Source organism: Rattus norvegicus, chromosome 5 (assembly GCF_021556685.1).
Source record: "Rattus norvegicus strain SHRSP/BbbUtx chromosome 5, alternate assembly SHRSP_T2T, whole genome shotgun sequence".
NCBI classification, from domain to species: Eukaryota; Metazoa; Chordata; class Mammalia; order Rodentia; family Muridae; genus Rattus; species Rattus norvegicus.
In genome coordinates, this window is record NC_141538.1 from 115,546,224 (window position 1) to 115,565,272 (window position 19,049).

Below are 19,049 nucleotides of genomic sequence, written 5' to 3' on the forward strand. Positions count from 1 at the left end.
TAGTGGACTGTCCCAGAACTGCACTTCATTTTTTTCTTGAAATGAATCCTTTGATTTTTCAGTGACTCTATGTTATTCTGAGTTTTCTACTTTCTCATCTAATCTAAATCTAAAATGCTTGTCAGTACTAAATGCAAGCCGACTAAACTTAGCTATTTGGACTGCAACTTTCTGAGATAGCTTGGGATCCTCCCAGAGTGCTAAGCATACTATGCTCACTGCTTGGGTGAAATCTGTCAAATAATTGCATGCTCTCAGGCCCAGCCCAAGTGTAAGGATAGACTTTGCATCTGTGCAAGTGGTGCCACATAGCAGTCTTCAGTGACCTATACGTGCGACGGAATGAAGTCAGAATGTCAGAGGGAAAGGCAATTGTGTAGATTCTTAATTTGGACTAATGCTTACTTTTACAGACAATATTGTAGTTCTTGATTCTGTGGTCAGGATCATATGTGGTTTTAAAATACAATAAAGGAAGCTGTATATTCATTGATCATTCTGAGATACTTTTTGAAATATCCAAAGGAATGATGTATCTACCACATTATAGATATGGAAATTATAGTTCTTAGATCATTCTCTTTATCAGTGCTTAATTTCTATAAATATTGTAGTTTGATAACAAATATATGTAGGTTCTAAATGCAAACTATGTAAAAATTCAATGTGAAAATTTTAGACTAAGCTACAACAAAGCAAACCCCTTCACCACTCTTGATATTTCTATGATCAATTCATAGAAATGTATTGAACACCTTTAAGAAGTGGGGCCATAATCTATAGTGATTATTAAAATGTACTGAGTTACTCTCATTGGGATTCAAGGGAAATGTGTAGGAAGATTTACAGTCTTAAGTGGGTTATTTTAACATACGCTCTAAATGTAATGCTTTATTTTTTCCTTGTTTTTTTTTTTAAACTTCCACCATCAACAATCACCAGGTTTTCCCACCCACTCTTTAAAACAAGAAAAAATGTAGAACAAGGCAATATATCTTTATTGGCTCTATGCTATTGACACTAGAACATCAAACCATTTCTAGAGAAACTGATCTATAAATCACTAAATGTTAAATAGCTAGTTATTTTATTACTAAATAATGTTCATGTGTGTGGACCCCTACTTGGAAGCAAAGTTGAACAAATGACATCAACTCACAGCCACTTTGAAGGCACAGTTGTAAATCCTAGAGATCTCATAACAACCCTGTGAGTTAGACTCATTTCTGCTGAGTTTAGAAATTACTGAGTAGTCCACAGTCATAGTAAGCTGGGCTGTTATATTCTTGTTACACTCTTTCCCAACAGACGGTCTTGGTCCATCATCCACCTAAACTAACTCAGTGACTTCACCTCTCTTTCCCTGCACAGCCCCTAAAGACCTTGGAGGGGGAAAGATGCTACTTATAGCCATTCTTGGGTCGGCTGGAATGACTTGCATCACCGTGCTATTGGCGTTTCTGATTATGTTGCAACTGAAGAGAGCAAATGTCCAAAGAAGAATGGCCCAGGCCTTCCAGAACGTGGTAGGATTGCATTTTTTTTAACTAGCTAATGATCCCTAGTCAACATTTTGCTTTAAAGCTGTGGAACAGCAAATGATCCCTATAGACAAATTTCATTTTTTTCCTTTGGCTTCCATCATACAATGGGAGGCAATAACATGACCATGACAGTTCTTGTTCAAGCCAGATGAGCTTTGCAAGTGAAAAGCATACATTTAATAATTATGCAGAAGAATATGTCTAAAACAGGATTCCTCCCCAAGATGTGATTAGTCAGTTACCTGACAGAATATTTCAGTATTCTGAATTGCACATTTTTTTTTATAAAGAAGGACATGAAGATAACCAGACCACAACATAAGAATTCATTTCCTAATTATGTATGGCATTATATGAATATCCACACATTTTCTCATTCTTGGTTTTCATTTGCTATTCCCCATATCTCCCTTAATCCCACCACCCCCTCTAAGTGTAAGAGTTACATATGCATGTACTTTTCCCCAATGAACAATCTTTGGTTGGAATTTGTGGCACTTGACATTATCTCATTCTTTGATCTGGATTGACCAGTAGCCAAGTTCTACAAGACTGAGCTTGACGAGCATTTCTGAAGCTTATAACTTTGAGCTCCATTGAATAAATCTGAGCCCAGTTCTGTCGATTTTGTATATAAAACACTAAATACAATTCCATGCTTCCAATGAAACTTAACTCATGTGTTTGGGTCCCCAAGATTATCTTCCATGGAGGACAAAGGGGATTTATTCTCTGATTCCAGGCCAGAGCTGGTTCAACTGAGGCTATTACTGGAGGGGATGGATCAGCAGGGGGATTGGGTCTTTGAAGCTTGTCACAATATCAGTAACTTGTCAAGAGACTGCTATTACCACTTGAATTCAGAACAAAAGATGTGCTGGGGGGTTGCTACAAGCACCACCCATTCTGGGCCACTGAAGACTTGATCTAATTTAGACTCTTGGATGAGAAAGCACAGGAGCAAGGACAGCTGAGGCCTGTGACGTAGTTAGGAAAGGCCTCACTGAGGCACACATGGAGACTGCAAGGAGTTCCTTCAACTAGCGCTACAAACTAATCTCTGTATAGCAGAATGGGATGCAGACATACCACACAGGGTGTCATCGCTCCTCTCTCAGCTTTGCAGGCACTGCTAATGGACAAGCCTGTGCTAATGGACAAGCCTGTGCTAATGGACAAGCCTGTGCCCATGCAGCACTGTAGGCAGCAGTTTCATGAGTGTGAAATTATAAGACGAAACCCATTTGTATGCCCACTCGAGAATTAGATAAGTGATTTATTTTCCACCTGGGTAGATACAAAGCAGAAGATAGTACACACCTTAGGATGACAAATGTCCTCACACAAAAAAAAATGGTATTTTTTCTTTCCAGAGAGAAGAACCAGCTGTTCAGTTCAACTCAGGAACTCTGGCCCTAAACAGGAAGGCCAAAAACAATCCGGATCCCACAATTTATCCTGTGCTTGACTGGAATGACATCAAGTTCCAAGATGTGATTGGAGAGGGCAACTTTGGCCAGGTTCTGAAGGCGCGCATCAAGAAGGATGGGTTACGGATGGACGCTGCCATCAAGAGGATGAAAGGTTTGGAGGACAGCATTTGCTGGGGTGGGGAGACACCACTTCCTGTTGAAATCTTCCGTTTGTGGCCATATATTCTTCAAACCAGGTGTTGTCCTGGTATCAGATGTGACTGTTATGTGCAGATAAGGTGTTTCCTTTAAGATGAAGCCCGTGGTAGATATCATCAAGATGTGCATGTGTAGGACAGGAGTTGGAGCCACTTAAACACCAATATGTTGTTTCCTAGGGATTTGGGAATGTGGGTGTTCTGCCATTTATGGCTCATTTGGGGAGGTGCTATTGTTTCTCATAAGGGTCATTTTTTTGGTAAGGGTCATTTTTGAAATTGAGTATGTATCAGAATTAGCTAGACTTGTTCAAAAACAGACTGATCCCCCCCACCATCCCACCCCACTCCCAATTCACACTTGAGTATTCCTAGTTTCTGATTTAGTAAGTCTAGTCAAGGTCAAAGAATTTGCATTCATGTTCTCACAGGAGGCTGATTTCATAGGTTTTCATACTTTTGACCACACTATTGAACCTCTCTGAGAATTGACTCTAAATTTGTTCCATGCTGTAATAGGATTATGACACCAGGGACTAAATCAAAATATTATCTAAGCTTAGAAATAGCTCCTCTCTGTTCATGTGTCTTTGTTGTTGTTGTTGTTGTTGTTGTTTGTTTTTTTCTTTGAGACAGACTCTCACTGTGTATTCCAGACTGACCTGGAACTCACTCTGTAACTAACCTAAAATTCAGGGCAATTCTCCTGTCTCCAGGAGAGAGGCTCAAGCAGTGGTATTTTTTAAAATAAACACAAACAAAAAAACTTGATGAATAGCCATAAATTACCATTCTATTCTGCTCTTGTTGCAGGATATTTAGGGAACACTGAAATAGTCAGGGGTGCTTGTGGTGGTTGGAGCATGGACTTATGCAATCAGGTTTGATGGGGATCTTATCTGAACCTAATTTTTCATTTCATATCCTATAAAAAAAAGTAAAGCAGCTTAACTGTGTGCCATAGCAGAAAATTTTCACAGACAAAGTAATAACATTCTAGGTCCGCCTACTGAACAATACACTAATTTACAAAATTTTCCCAAGGCATTGACACTCAAAACCAAAGCTACAGTGAAAGTCCTGTGGTAGGAACAGGGCACTGGACCTGGTATTTCGAATCAGTCCATATCACAGATGCCCCTGACCCTCCTGAGACATTGGGACACTCTCTAAGCCTGTTCTAGTATACACGGAGCCACCAGGACCCCTCCCCTGATCGCAGCCCGTACTTCACTCAAAGCTGGCCGGTCAGTCTGAGCATCCACCAATAGTCTTTCCTGTCCAACCCTGATAGTTCCTCTCACCTATCACTAAAGATAGGACAGGAAGGATAGGAGAACCGCAGCTTGTTTCTTAGAAAATGCCCATGGAGAATGGTAGTTCTCACCCAGGAGGGATTTTGCTTTGGAGAGGGCATGTACTGGTTGGTGCATACGTAACAGCTCCCTCAAACACATTTCAGTCCAGTTACCAGTGCTGAGGCCCATGAACAATGCTCTAGGGGATAGAGCTTTCTGGGCCCGATTGTGACTAAGTTAGCCGGGAGTCCTGGGGGTAAAGACAGGTACTTTCTGTACCTTTACCCTTTGGAAAGATGTGAAGAAGCAACATTACAACTCTTGGCCTTTCTTCCAGAATATGCCTCCAAAGATGATCACAGGGACTTTGCAGGAGAACTGGAGGTTCTTTGTAAACTTGGACACCATCCGAACATCATTAATCTCTTGGGAGCATGTGAACACAGAGGTAAGATGCTCCCCTGCCCCTGCCCCTGCCCCTGCCCCTGCCCCTGCCTCCGCCCCAGCAGACTTTAAAAGATAAAACAGGAACATTTCATAACAAAAGGAGGAAAGATAATCATCTTGAGAACATTACTTATTTTAAAGTTTCAATCTGAATTTCTGTCTAGTCCCCGTTATTGGCTGGGCTGAAGTTTATCATTTTGTGTGTGTATGTAGGGAAGTGCTAAGGCTAAATTGGCTCTCTGTGGTAGTTTAACTTTTAATGGCCAAGGTATCCATGGCTTTTTCTCACCCTAATCCTCATGAATCAAGAGAATAAAAACTAATTAATACATGTACATTTAGGAAGCCTTTAGCATTGGAAAAAGTAGAGTGCATTGGCTCCACTGAATTGATTTTTTTACTTTGAATCAGGATCTGACCATCGTCCAAGCTGGCATGGAGCTCAGTCTGTAGCTCAGGCTGAACTAAAATACAAAGTAGCCTTTTGAAGGCATGAGTACCAGTAATGCACTGTGATGGGAAAGCACTGTTCCTGGTTAGCTTAAGCAGTGATATTAAGTTCCCATAGACAGTTCTAGTTTTAGCCAAAGTGTTTTCATTTCAGTAATAGTGGAGCTTCACAACTGCCCTGTGTTCTCATATTTTTAAACCTTGGAATTCAAGTTGGATTGAAATGCTTGCTACTGTACCGTGTGTAATGAGCTATGAGGGAGATCACAGCAAAATATGCTTTATGAGTTTGCTTTGATACTCGTGCGTCATGGACTTGTACTTCTTAGTCTGCCTCAACAAAACTCCTCATGGAAAAGTTTGCTTCCATAAACAGAAAGGCTCCAGGACATATTTATTTATAAACCTGACAACCTTTTGTTGACTTTCTCAGCAAAAGCCATCAACAATAGAAAAGAGTTGGTTTCTTTTTCCTCGATTTACTAAGCTAAAAATATGGGTGTCTTAAGCAATCTATCATCCTATGATCCAATAAGGGTATAATTCTGAAAGCCAGATCATATCTCTTAGATTAAATAATGAAGCAATTCATTGTTTTTGAGCTTTTCCTGGAAATAATAGTTGGTGTGGGACAGCAGTACATTAAAAGAAAAATATATCAGAGCTGGAGTAATGGCTCAGAGATTAAGACCATTGGCTGTTCTTGCAGAAGACCTGGGTTTGGTTCCCAAACCCACATGGCAGGTCACAACCATAGGTCACTCCAGTTCCAGAGGGATTCTGACATCCTCAGCTGATCTTCCTGGATACCTACACATTTGTGGTGTATTAAATATACACTTAATATACACGGGCTGGAGCGATCGCTCAGCAGTTAAGAACACTGGCTGCTTTTGCAGAGGTTCTGAGTTCAATTCCCAGCAACCACATGGTGGCTCACAGCCATCTGGAATGGGATCAGATGCCCTCTTCAGATGGGATCAGATGTGTCTAAAGACAGCTACAGTGTACGCATATACATAAAATAAATAGATAAATCTTTTTTTTAAAAAAAGCTTAAGCATACACAATGCACTTAAGATTTAAAAAAGTTTCAGGCAGCAACTAAAAATGTGTCTTAAAATTTTTAGGTACATTATTACATAACTGCTTATGTCTTGGGGAAGTGTGCAAGAAAGTACACTCATGCCAGAACTTAGATCTGCCTTTCTTATGACGTATTTGGGTTCAGTGTGGGGAAGATTTTCCTCTCTCTCTCTCTCTCTCTCTCTCTCTCTCTCTCTCTCTTCTTTCCTTCTCTTAGCAGGTGAGGAGGGTTACAAATTTAAATTTTTATTAGATTTTATTATTTATTTAATTTTATATTTTTATATTTATTTCCTTTCTTTCTTTTAACATTATAACCTCTGTTTCCCCTCCCTCCTTTACCCTCAGATCTTTCCCCCACCTCCCCTCTGTCCCCTCCTCTCTATCTACTCTTCCTCCATTTCGCCCTAGAAAAGGGCAGGCCTCCCATGGATATCCACCAACCATGGTGTGTCCAATTGCACTAAGTCTGGGCATCTCCCCTTGTATTGAGGCTGCCTGAGGCAACCCAGCAGGAGAAAAGGGTCCCCAAAACAGGCAAAACAGTGACAGCCCAAATCCCACTGTTAGGAGTCCCAGAACAAGCTTCACAACCGTAGCCTGTGCAGATCAGTCCCGTGCAGGTTCTCTGGGTGTCAGTTTAGTCGCTGTGAGCTCCTATGTGTTGTGATATTATTAAAAACGTGCACCACCTGGCTCCCGCAAGTTCCCACTCCACACAGATCTGCCCACTCTAGCTGTTTCTGTCAGCCGCTTTCACACACCATCCCCTAGGTGAATTGTTACTTACCGTGCCTGACACACACATCACATTCTGCAGGCTGAGCTAGTGTGGCCCCACGCCATGCTATCCCCAAGCATTCTATAGCCTGGCAGGGCTTCCTGTTGTGGACTCTGCTCACACTCCCAACAACCCAGTGAAGTCATGACTCAACAGACTGTAACCAACAACCAGATTTATGTTAAATACTCAATGTACAATACAGCCACACAATTAACTTACGACCAGTTGATAAGGATATAGATTGCCCGTCTAGATAAAATAAATTTGCTTATAGAAATCCATCCCTTAAAAATATTCATTTTTTTGCGCATGCACACACACACACACACACACACACACACACACACACACCCATAAATATGTCAATACAACCTGTTTAGTCTGTAAAGTGTTACTTGTATATACGTTTTCAGGACTGACCATTTATTATTAGATAACCAGCTGGTGTATTCCTTCCTTCTTTCTCTTTCTTTCTTCCTTTCTTTCTTTCTTCCTTCCTTCCTTCCTTTCTTTCTTTCTTTCTTTCTTTCTTACATTTTTCTTATTGTATTTTTATTTACATTTTAAATGTTATCCCCTTTCCTGGTTTCACATCCATAAACAGAAATATTCATAACAACCTGTATCTGTGTAGAGATGCATGGCGAGGATTGTTTACGTCTGCCTCCATGTTGCTTCTCTTTCTTTTCCTCCCTCTCCTTCTAAAACCTCTCTTTCTGCCTCCCTTTCTTCTCATCCAATGACAGGCCTCATTTTATCTTGTACCGGCCTTCACCTACATAATGGCATCAGCCTATACCTATGGGCTCAGGTTGGTAGGTTCTATGGGTTTTCTTGTGGTGTCTTTTCCCCTTTGGCTCCTACAATCATTCTTTCCTAATTTAACTTTTTAAAATCATTTTGACCTTTTAACATGATGGTTTGGACACACACATGCTCACACACAGACACACAGGCACACACACACACTCAAGCATGCGCACATATAAGAAAATCACTTTATTGTTTACTATTTTTGGTGGGTACTTTTTCTTTTTCCTTTTTCTTCTTATACACTATATCCTTACTGCAGTTTCTCCTCCCTGCACTTCTACCACCCCTTTCACACTCTTTCCCTCAGATGACTCTTCTATTTCCTTTATATGTGAGAGAGAGAGAGAAAGAGAGAGAGAGAGAGAGAGAGAGAGAGAGAGAGAAGGAGGAGGAGGAGGAGGAGGAGGATGAGGATGAGGATGGAGAGCCGAACTCCCAGGGCTTTCAACTGAACATGGCATAGCAAATTACAAGACTAGGTAGAAACCTCATATCAAGTATGGACAAGGCAACTCAGAAAGAAAAGGGTCCCAAGTGCAGGCAAGAGAGTCAGGGAGACTCCCCACTCCTACTGTCAGGAGTCCCACAAGAACACCAAGCTATACAGTCAAAATGTATATGCAGAGGATCTAACTCAGACCCATACAGAGTCTGCAGTTGTCACTTCAGTCTCCATGAGCCCCTTTGAGCACAGGTTAGTTGATTCTGTGGGCTGTGTTCTTGTGATGTTCTTAACCCTTCTGACTCCTATAATTCTTCCTCCCCTTCTTCAGCAGGATTTCCCTGGTTCTGCCTAGTGTTTGGCTGTGTATCTCTGTATCTGTTCCCATCAGTTGCTGGATGAAGCCTCTCTGGTTACAACTGGGCTAGGCATTGCTCTCTGAGTATAGCAGAGTATCATTAGGAATTCCTTCATTGACATTTTTGCCAGTTATCTTTTGTTATATCCTGGGTCTCTGGGCTGTCTAGTCTCTAGTTCCAGGCAGTATCAAGTATGGACTCCCTCTCATGGCGTGGACTTCAAGTTGGAGCAGTCATTACTTGGCCACTCCTACAAGTTTTTGCTCTACCGTTTCCCCAGCACTTCATGCAGGCAGATTAGATTGTGGGTCAATGACTTTGTGGCTGGGTTGATGTTCCATTCCTACTGCTGGGAGACTTGCCTGGTAGCAGAAGATGTCTGTTGAGGCTCTATTGCTCTTGTCACTCTCACAGACTCCAGGCAATCTATGCTGCACTAGGTTTCTACATTGCCTTTCAAATGCCCCTCCCCAATTTCAGTTGTCCCTCCCAGTACTCTCTCCTTTTATTTCCCCCTCTAGCATGTCTGAAGCCTCCTGTTCTCATCTCCATCCACCCCCAAGTCCATCCACAAAATATATTCTATTTTGCTTTCCCAGAGAGATCCATGTGTTCCCCCTTGAGCCCCTCCAAAGCAATTCCAACTAAACTCATGAACAAGACAAGACTGTCTATTCTCTGCATATATATTCTGTTGTGTTTTATAAAAAAGAAAAAGAAGAAGGGGTATGTTTTATGGAAGCATGGTATGGTGTGTGGGAAGGAGTGCCTATATGGGCCCATGCTGGTGTATCCCACAGAGTTTGTTTAGGGCATGGGGAGGGGAGTTGAGGGCGTAGACACACACACACACACACACACACACACAGACAGAGAGAGAGAGAGAGAGAGAGAGAGAGAGAGAGAGAGAGAGAGAGAAGATGGAGGAGGAGGAGGAGGAAGAAGAGGAGGAGGAGGAAGAGGAGGAGAGGCCAGTGATGAACACATGGAGAGAGAGGTGGAAGGGAATGGAGAGAGAAGGGACAGGGGAAGGGAGAGCAAGAGGAGAAGATAGTGAGGAGGGGGCAAGCAGAGTTTTTTTTTTCTTTCTTTCTTTTTTTTTTTTTATTAACTTGAGTATTTCTTATTTACATTTCGAATGTTATTCCCTTTCCTGGTTTCCGGGCAAACGTCCCCCTAACCCCTCCCCCTGTATATGGGTGTTCCCCTCCCCATCCTCCCCCCATGACCGCCCTCCCCCCAACAATTACGTTCACTTGGGGTTCAGTCTTGGCAGGACCAAGGGCTTCCCCTTCCACTGGAAGCAGACTCTTTTATAGTGAGTCAGGTACAGCTGGCTGTTGCCAGGTAACTGTGGGGAGGAACTGAGAAGGAATTTCAACATATCCAATATAGTAATTGATCTTCTAGCTAGAGCAATAAGACAACTGGAGATCAAGAGGATATAAGTTGGAAAGAAACCTTTGTAGGTGGTATGATAGTATGCACAAGCAACCCCCAAAATGTTACCCAGGAACTTCTACAGCTGACAAACACCTATAGTGAAGTGACTTGATATAAGATTAATTCAAAATAATCAGTGTCCCTCCTATACTCAAATGACAAATGGGCTAAGAAGGAAATCAGGAAAACAACATCCTTTGTAATAGCTGCAAATAATATGAAATATCTTGGGGTAACTTTAACCAAGCAAGGAAAAAATTGTCTGACAAAAACTTTCAGTCTTTAAAGAAAAACATCGAAGAAGATACCAGAAAATCTCAGAAGATGGAATGATCTCCCATGCTCATGGATTGGTAGAATTAACATAGTAAAAATGGCATCCCTACCAAAAGCAATCTACAGATTCAACACATCAGTATTGCCTTTAAAATCCTCATCAAGATTTTAACAATTCTTTGCATTACTTTTTAACAAGGAAAAGAATTTAGGTTAAAACCAAATCAAAGAGACAAACTTCCTTTAGGAACTCTACTGATTTATTTTGTTCTAAACTTCAAGTTTTTGATGTCTTTAAGCAAAATATACTTTATAAAGCTAGATTCCCTAGGCAGTTGTCTAGTGAGTACATGGTTTCATAGTGTACCTTTAGGGAGAAGGGAAGGCAGAGGCATTTAGCCATTCGTCTACTGTGGCTAGAGAGGCAGACCAGAGTAATGTTCCTAGCTTATGTTGGTTTTTTTGATGAATATTGAATGAAATTAAAGGGACTCTGTTGAAGGTGTCCCAGGTAAGAGGATGATTTGATTTCCTTGCCTTAGTGTTATGGAGTTGATAGAGTATTTCAGTAATAGCAGGCGTGTCTTGAACATTCCCCAGCTGTTCAGTCAGGATAAGATGGCTCTCTCATCCCTCCCCTGCAGGCTACTTATACCTGGCTATTGAGTATGCCCCACATGGAAACCTCCTGGACTTTCTGCGTAAGAGCCGAGTGCTAGAGACAGACCCTGCCTTTGCCATCGCCAACAGCACGGCTTCCACACTGTCCTCCCAGCAGCTTCTTCATTTTGCTGCAGATGTGGCCCGGGGGATGGACTACTTGAGCCAAAAACAGGTGTGCTCTTAGAACCTTGCTTTGGACATCTTGCTGTGGCATTCCTTCTGCAGGGCTCTAATGTGTTAGACAGTTTTCCATGATCTCTTCTCTGGCTCCTTTTTAGCCTCCTGAGTTAAGAAACTGATACCATCCACCCCCATAGAAAGAATTCAATCCCCAATACTGACAGGGGACTTAAAAGCATGTGTTTAGTGAGGTGCCCTGAGCTCATCATACTGAGGTTTACCTGCAAATAGCGTCAACAGCAGAGGTTCCTCGTTCCTGTGGGAAGTCCTGTACTTCTCCTCAACCGTAAAATGATTCTTCCAAGATGTGAGAGCCATAGCTCAACAGAAGCTGCTCTGTGAGAGTTGTGGAGAAGTGCTTTAAGGCAGCTGGATTCTGAAGACCTTGTAAAGGCCTGGTGTCATTTCTTGTGTATTCTCTACCAAGTATTACACTGAAGATGCATGATTCTTTAAAATTTTAGTTTATCCACAGGGACCTGGCTGCCAGAAACATTTTAGTTGGCGAAAACTACATAGCCAAAATAGCAGATTTTGGATTGTCACGAGGTCAAGAAGTGTATGTGAAAAAGACAATGGTAAGTTCTAGACACAGGGGACCTCCCTGTCCCACTGGAATGCCATTGCTCTGGGTGACTGACACATCTGGTATGGATGGTGTGTGGCCTGGTTCTCTTTCACATTTGGGCTCCTAACGTTATACTGTTGTCACTGGGGACATACACAGTTGCCCCCACGCCCATCCAGGAGTTTCTTGGTCTTGTTAATAAAACAATTTTAAAGTGGACCCAGAAGGGAACACAAAGATGGGTGTTAGCAGTCACTTGGAAGGTGCTGGAAGGAAGGAAATGAAAAGGAGAGAGAAAGCTACATCTTAATTGAGTACACAAAACACCTTAGAGGTCCCGGTGGACACTCTGAGAAAAAGGGTCAGGTACGCAGAGCTTTGTTTCTTGTGAGTTTTATTGAACAGGGCAGGGCATTGACCTTCTTTAAGGTAACAAAGCTTTTGGGAATTATGTAACACAGCTACCTGTCAGGAAGTGTGTAAACCTTTAATTCATTGGTTAGGCCTGCTGGTCAGCTCAGGGTGGCTCCAGGTAGGCTAGAGCTGAGGAACCAGCTGAGCTGGGGATGACAACTGGCTTCATTCACTATCACCACTTCACCTTCAGCTTTGGCGGTTGTGTAAAGCCCTCCCATTGGTTCATCTTTACCTGGCAATTTGTTGCAGACACTGGCTGGGTCTTCACTACTCACCGAAAGGTGAGTGTGGGCAGTAAGTTACACAGAGCTTAGAGATTTCCTATGTTAGTGCTTGATGTCTGCCTTTCATTAAAAAAAAAAAACCTTATCTATCAGATGTGTCTCAAAGGAAGCTGACAGAGGCTATTCATATATCTCAAGGGTACTTGGGAAACAGGTGACTGAAGATGACTTTTCCCTCTCAGTCCTGAGCAGCATCCTCCCATCACCATCTTGTTTTGCAAGTAAAGAGGCTTCATCATGTGTAGCTATGCAATTTAAGGAAGCCTAGTGGTCAGTGTTTTGTCTGTACCAAATCTAGGCCTGATGAGCTTCCAGTCCCTGCTTCTAAACAACAAACAGGGCAGGGAAACAAAAAAACTTAGGAACCCATGAGGGAAGTGTGCTGTTACTAGCCACTCCTGTAGAGAAGTGTGTAATGTATGAAGGCTTGCCTACTATCCTCTCAGTAGATGTATTCACTCAGCCCAAATCAAAACTAGTTAAACCCACTCTTTCTTAGTGATACCCACTCTGCCAAACAAGATTTTACCTTCAAAGCCAAGATCAGAGTAGAACGGAACCATGTAACCTGGTGCACAGAGAAATCAGATTGATTCTCCTTTGGTGTCTGCCCAGGAATCAAAATGCTTCGAGGAAGCCACGCCCCTGCACACTGGTCACACTGATGACATCATATTCCCTAGGTGGTCAGGCCTTGCTGGTAAACAGGACAGGTGCAAGCTCACGACCATGGCCCCCTTGTCTGACAGCCTTCTTCAGTGGTGTAGCTCTGCCTCTCCCAGCTCTGCCACCTGTCTCTCGGACTCAGCTTTCCTGGGCATTCTCCATTTGTCGTAAGAAGGTCTTTTTGAGCCTGTTCTCTGGTCTCTTAACAAGGTCCAGGGCTCTGCCTTATCCTCAAATACATGCTTCCTTTTCTTTACAAAATGTTTGTCTCATTTACAGAATAGAAAATACCCAGCATTTCCTGAAAAGGAAGGTGTGCCTACGCAATCATTTTAAGAGATTTTTCTAATCAGTGGCGCCATTGCTCTTTATGCCCACACTCACACAGTTACAAGCTTAGGCGCTGGAATCAGTTTTAGTCTTCCACTCCTGTTTTGGAGGAGCATGTAGCACAGGGCCTCGCTTATCCCCATCTGGCCCTTTAGTCTTGCCTCAGCACCCTCAGGAGCTGCAGGAGTCTCCCCAAGGATGAGCTTGTGGAGAAAAATTTCTCTCCTAGTCCTGTCAGGTGATTCCCTACTCTCTGCAGTGTTCCTCCCTGAAGAAGGGGGTGGATCCCCACTTACCCCTGATGTACAGCTCCCCAGTTTTTCACACTAGTCCACAGTATCCCCTTCCTTGCCTTTCTCTGATTTGGTGGTTGTGCAATCACAGGCGAGAGGTTTGAAGGATCCAAAGGTTGGGTGATGTTTAGCTTCATGGTCTGAAATTCCATTTCGACCCCTTTCTCAGATCCTCAACGATGGTACTTCTTGGATTGACATTCTACAAAGGGCAACAATTTCTTTCAGAGCCCAGGAGAGAAGGATACTGTTGGGGCAAAGCAATCAGGACTAAATTCTGCCTCCCCAGAGTGGGGTAAAGTGTTTACCAGCAACATAGACTGGGAAGAAAAAGCCAGAGGACAGGATTAGAAAGGAACAGCAAAATTCCACCAGGGGGCAGACTGGCTGCTTTCTCAGGTCAAGTTTTCAAATCAGTGGTTTGTGCCATAAAATCACCAGCAGGCCTTTAAATTTTTTTCTTTTTCTTTTTCTTTTTTCTTTTTTTATTAACTTGAGTATTTCTTATATACATTTCGAGTGTTATTCCCTTTCCCGGTATCCGGGCAAACATCCCCCTCCCCCTCCCCTTCCTTATGGGTGTTCCCCTCCCCATCCTTCCCCCATTGCCGGCAGGCCTTTAAATTAATAGATGCCAAGTCCCACCTTCTGGACAGTCTGATGCTGATATCCAGGGTTGGGCACTCCGCGTCAGGGAGGTTTTCTTTACTGTGTTTTCTTTAGGGTATATTTAACTTATTCATTGACAATTTTATATCCAACCCAAATCTCCTCTCCTGCCCCACTCTGCACCCCTCAAATGCTTTTTCCTCCCTGTTGCAGTGACTTTTGGCTACACTGCGTTGGCTCCTGGCTGACTGCACGTATGCACCTACCTAGAAGCTAGCTTTGGATCTGTGAGTGAAAGATACACACACACACACACACACACACACACACACACACACACACATACACTGGCCCATTTTTAAAATGCCTTGGCTACCTCAAAGGCTTAGCCCTCCTAAACCTTCCCTTGCTACCCCAGGCCCAATTGGATAAGTGACCAGAAGTCTCACATGGCTGCCACTCCTGCGATCCATCCTTCTACCCTGAGTGATGGTGATTCTCCCATTCTTCTCTGTGTCCTACCCTCACAACTCTTAGTGTCTTGCCCTGTACCTAGCAGTTAACCACTGGCATCTTTATGGATCGATCAAAAACCACTTGGGGGCAAGGACCTTCAGCATCTGGACACACAGATTCCCAATTGAATCAAAGAATTAGAACCAATCTCCAACACCTCCCACCTTTATTTTTTCTCTATTTTTAGAAACAATCCACTAAGTCCACTTAGTGCTGCCTGCATGAACATGCATGTGTAGCCACCCAGCAAACGTGAACAACTTATCAGCATACACTCTGCTAAAGAAAAATGATTGTCCTCCACAGGATGCCATGGACTCCCAATAGCCCCTCAGCTAAAAGTGGAGCTTCTCCCATCCATGCCAGAATACGGACAGGCTTGATTGTGTGTAGACCACTTGCTGGTAATCAGATGCCATGGACTCCTGAGTATAAGGCCTCTATCATGCCTAGAAGACAGCTTTTGACAGAAACACGCCTGTCCTCTGCTTTAAATTCTTCCCATTGTATCTATCTGAGTTCCCTAGGCTTCTGATTTATAAATACCCCAGCCATGAGCTTTTGACGAGATTTACAGTATCAGGCATGAATTTCCTCCTTTTCATAAGACTCAAATCCAATTAGAAAGCAGTCGGTCACCCCCACAGCCCTGCCACTATGGCTTCAAGCAGGATATCTCATTGGATGGTCAGTATTACAGCACATGCAGGCTCTATGACTGGGTAAGTCCATTGATGCCTTTCTCTATAATCAGCCTTTGTATTTCCTTTCAGTGCTATGAAAACCAGGCAGTGGGCAAGTTCTCTGCTCAGTTCTAGCTGTATTTCTCTATGTCCTGTAACCAAAATGTGCTGTGTCTTCAGCAATAGGATTTTTTAGTCTAGCTGTCGGGGGCAAGCAAGAACAATGACAACATCCCATGTTATTTTAGGGGTGTCTGGGACTTTTCTGTCCAATGACTCAAAGGGAGGCATCATATGCTTGTATGAAGATTCTTATTTAATAACCCAGGTCTTCTGGGGAACACATTGTCCAGCCATGAAGGGTGACTCCATTCAAAATCATATATTATGATTTATATATTTAAATTAGCTTGCAAAATAGTGTGTTTCTATAACCATTTTATTTTAGTTAACCTGATCCCATTCCCCCATCTCCCATTTTTCCTTACTCCTTACACTCTGTTTTCTTCCCTTTTGTTTTTATAACCACATGGGTCCAGCTCTGCCTTCCACATCTGAAGGCTTTTTCCTGTCCCACTTGTATGTGCCAGTTTTAGCTTCCTGTCCTAGACAGACATGCCAAATTAAACACACAAATCTAAAAATCCAGAGCTAGGATCCAGGTGTTTATCTTTCTGGGTATATTTTTTCCTCACTCTCATAGGTAATTCCACTGTTGAAAGTATTATTGTAAATTATACTAGGCAATTTAATGTTGACTATTATTAATAGACATCAGCCATCACCTCACTTATTATGAGGCCATTTATAGTAACAGTAGGTTCAGGGGTAATATGTTAAGACTTAGTATTTTCAGCAAAAGGCTTCAGATCAACATAGATATAGCAATTACAACAGTTCAGTGTCCAAGGTCCAGGAACACTTGTGTAGGAGCACAGAGAAAGCTCCCTGAACCAACCCTGAGGGCAGACATGGAGGGTTTCATGGAGGAGGTCAGCTCCTAAGTAACACAGTGAATGTCGAGTGGCTATTGGATATGAAGAAGAACTGCAAGAGCTGGATAATGGGGCCAATATAGAAGTCTGGAATCAACGGAGAACATTAAGACTTTGGGGGACAATATAGTACAACAAGGAAGGTGAGTTCAAGTCCAAAGTTTGAGAAAGCAGCAGGGTCTTGAGGCTCTGTGAACTCTAGTCAGGGGCTTTGAAACTCAGGTGATCTTAGGTCATGAATGCTAATGATTGTATTTTAAAGTAAAGACCCACATCTGTAAACTAGTCATTTTCACCAATCATCCTGTGTAGGGAACAGGCCATTAAAGGGTGTTCACTGAAGAGGATATCATCAGGCAGTGACTGAATCCAGTGACAGGGAGAGTGACAGTGGACGAAGTCCAAAGAAGTCAAATACAGAAAGCATGAATGCACATATGGAGCCTTGGCAGTATGAAGGCCGAAGCTTGTGCGGTTGGGGGAAAGAGACAGTTGATATGACTCTACTTTCCATTCTGTGGCTGATACAACAGTGAGCTAGAGGAACAGGTGGGGGATTTGGGCCACCAGATTGACATAGAAAGAAGGAAAGTGTGTGAGGGAGAATGTGAGTGAGTAGGTAGACGGTAGGACCCTCATGAATCTGAGCCTAAAATACAAAATCCCCGTTTGGGATATACTCATTCCACAAAGACTGAGAGAGGTCCACACACATAGAATCACCCTCGAGGATAGGAAGGGCAGCCTGTTAAAATGCCTGCAAGGGCAGGTTGAGGAAGACCCCTAAAGCCTTTCTGATCTTACAGGCTAAAGCAGCACTGTTGAAAGTTTGAGCATCTCTGGGAGGGGAAGAGGGAGGAAAGGAGGAGTAGATGCCTTTAGTGGTGAGCCATATAATTGCACAGTTGTGTAGGAATCCTCCAAACCATAAAGACTTTGAGGGACGTAGGAGCAAAGATTCACAATATTCAGGCTACACCTCATTTTACCCAGCCTGGACACAGTATGACTCTAAATGAGCAATTACTTGTAGCCTAAAACATTATTTTCCCCATTGATCAAATGCTTATGGGAACCCAGACATCCCCACCTCTGTTGAAACATCTTTTATTTGCCTGATGTAATTGTCTCCTCTTAGGCTTATGGCCTCTATCCACCCACCTAGGCCTAGTCTTGGAAGCTTCCAGCCTCTGTACAATCTAATCTAGGCCTAGAATGTTTTCTGTGTCTGAGACTTACTGCTGAATAAGTTCACCCTTTCTTGTTCTGATTTCTGGCTGTAGGGTTCAACACAGCTTTTCTGATTCACACTCTTCTCCAAGCTGACTAAGTCAATCTGACTTCTTTCTCTGACTTCATACTTTGCCAATGTGTTCTAATTTTCCAACTCCATCTCTTTCTCTTGTTTGTTCTGTCTTCACCTGTGTCTAGCTTGTTCTATTTCACCTGTCTCTGTACAATAGTCCCTGCAAAACAGCCTCTCCCCTCTCTCTTTTTGCATTGCCCCCTCAAGTAGCTTCCCTTTTCTCTTTATTCTCATGAGTTTTATGTATATCCTATTCCAAAAACCTTTTTTCTGATTCATCACTTTGCCACTCAATTAGACATTAGTTTCAAACATGGGTGCCTCCTTCTACAAACTAACTTTAGCTTCATTGTTTGGGATTAAAGGTGTGTACTAAGGGCATGTCTGTATGCCAGCCAGAGGGAATAAAAATGTGTGCTAAACCTGAGCCTCATCGCAACTAGAAACAGGTTTTTTTTTCTTTCAGTAAATAACACAATTGTGGTGTTCATGACATGATCAGATATCCTGCAACATACCTCTAAGATGGTTTCTCCAACTCGGCTTTGTCCCCATTGTCCCCTTCTCATGGTACAGCTACACTCTCAGTTTCTGTGCCTGTCCCCAATTTAAAAAACTCATGGGTTCCACTTCAAGCACAAGGTGATCAGGGGAATAGCTGAATGACTATCAAATGTGCACATTAAAATACACAGACTCACATCAGACTTGCTGCGGTAAGCCTTACATTGTTTGCATGTCTGTGGTTGGAAATTCATGAACTGAGGCTTCCTTAGTCTATCATGCCTACCTCTAATTCTAAACACAAAGTCTTCCCTAAGCGACGTCTCACTTTGTCCTCTGTAGGGAAGGCTCCCAGTGCGCTGGATGGCAATTGAGTCTCTGAACTATAGTGTCTATACAACCAACAGTGATGTGTAAGTAAGCACCTTGCCTCTAAGAATTTTTTTTCTTAAAAGAGTATGTA

General features: G+C 42.7%; 1 protein-coding gene across 1 annotated transcript in view; it reads left to right on the forward strand.

Moving 5' to 3' along the window:
- Positions 1-19,049, forward strand: part of Tek (TEK receptor tyrosine kinase) — a 120,450-nt gene that overhangs the window by 91,046 nt on the left and 10,355 nt on the right. The window contains 6 exon segments of the mRNA NM_001105737.1: positions 1,372-1,526; positions 2,918-3,128; positions 4,810-4,920; positions 11,217-11,407; positions 11,880-11,993; positions 18,929-18,999. Coding sequence (NP_001099207.1) covers positions 1,372-1,526; positions 2,918-3,128; positions 4,810-4,920; positions 11,217-11,407; positions 11,880-11,993; positions 18,929-18,999 — 853 coding nt within the window.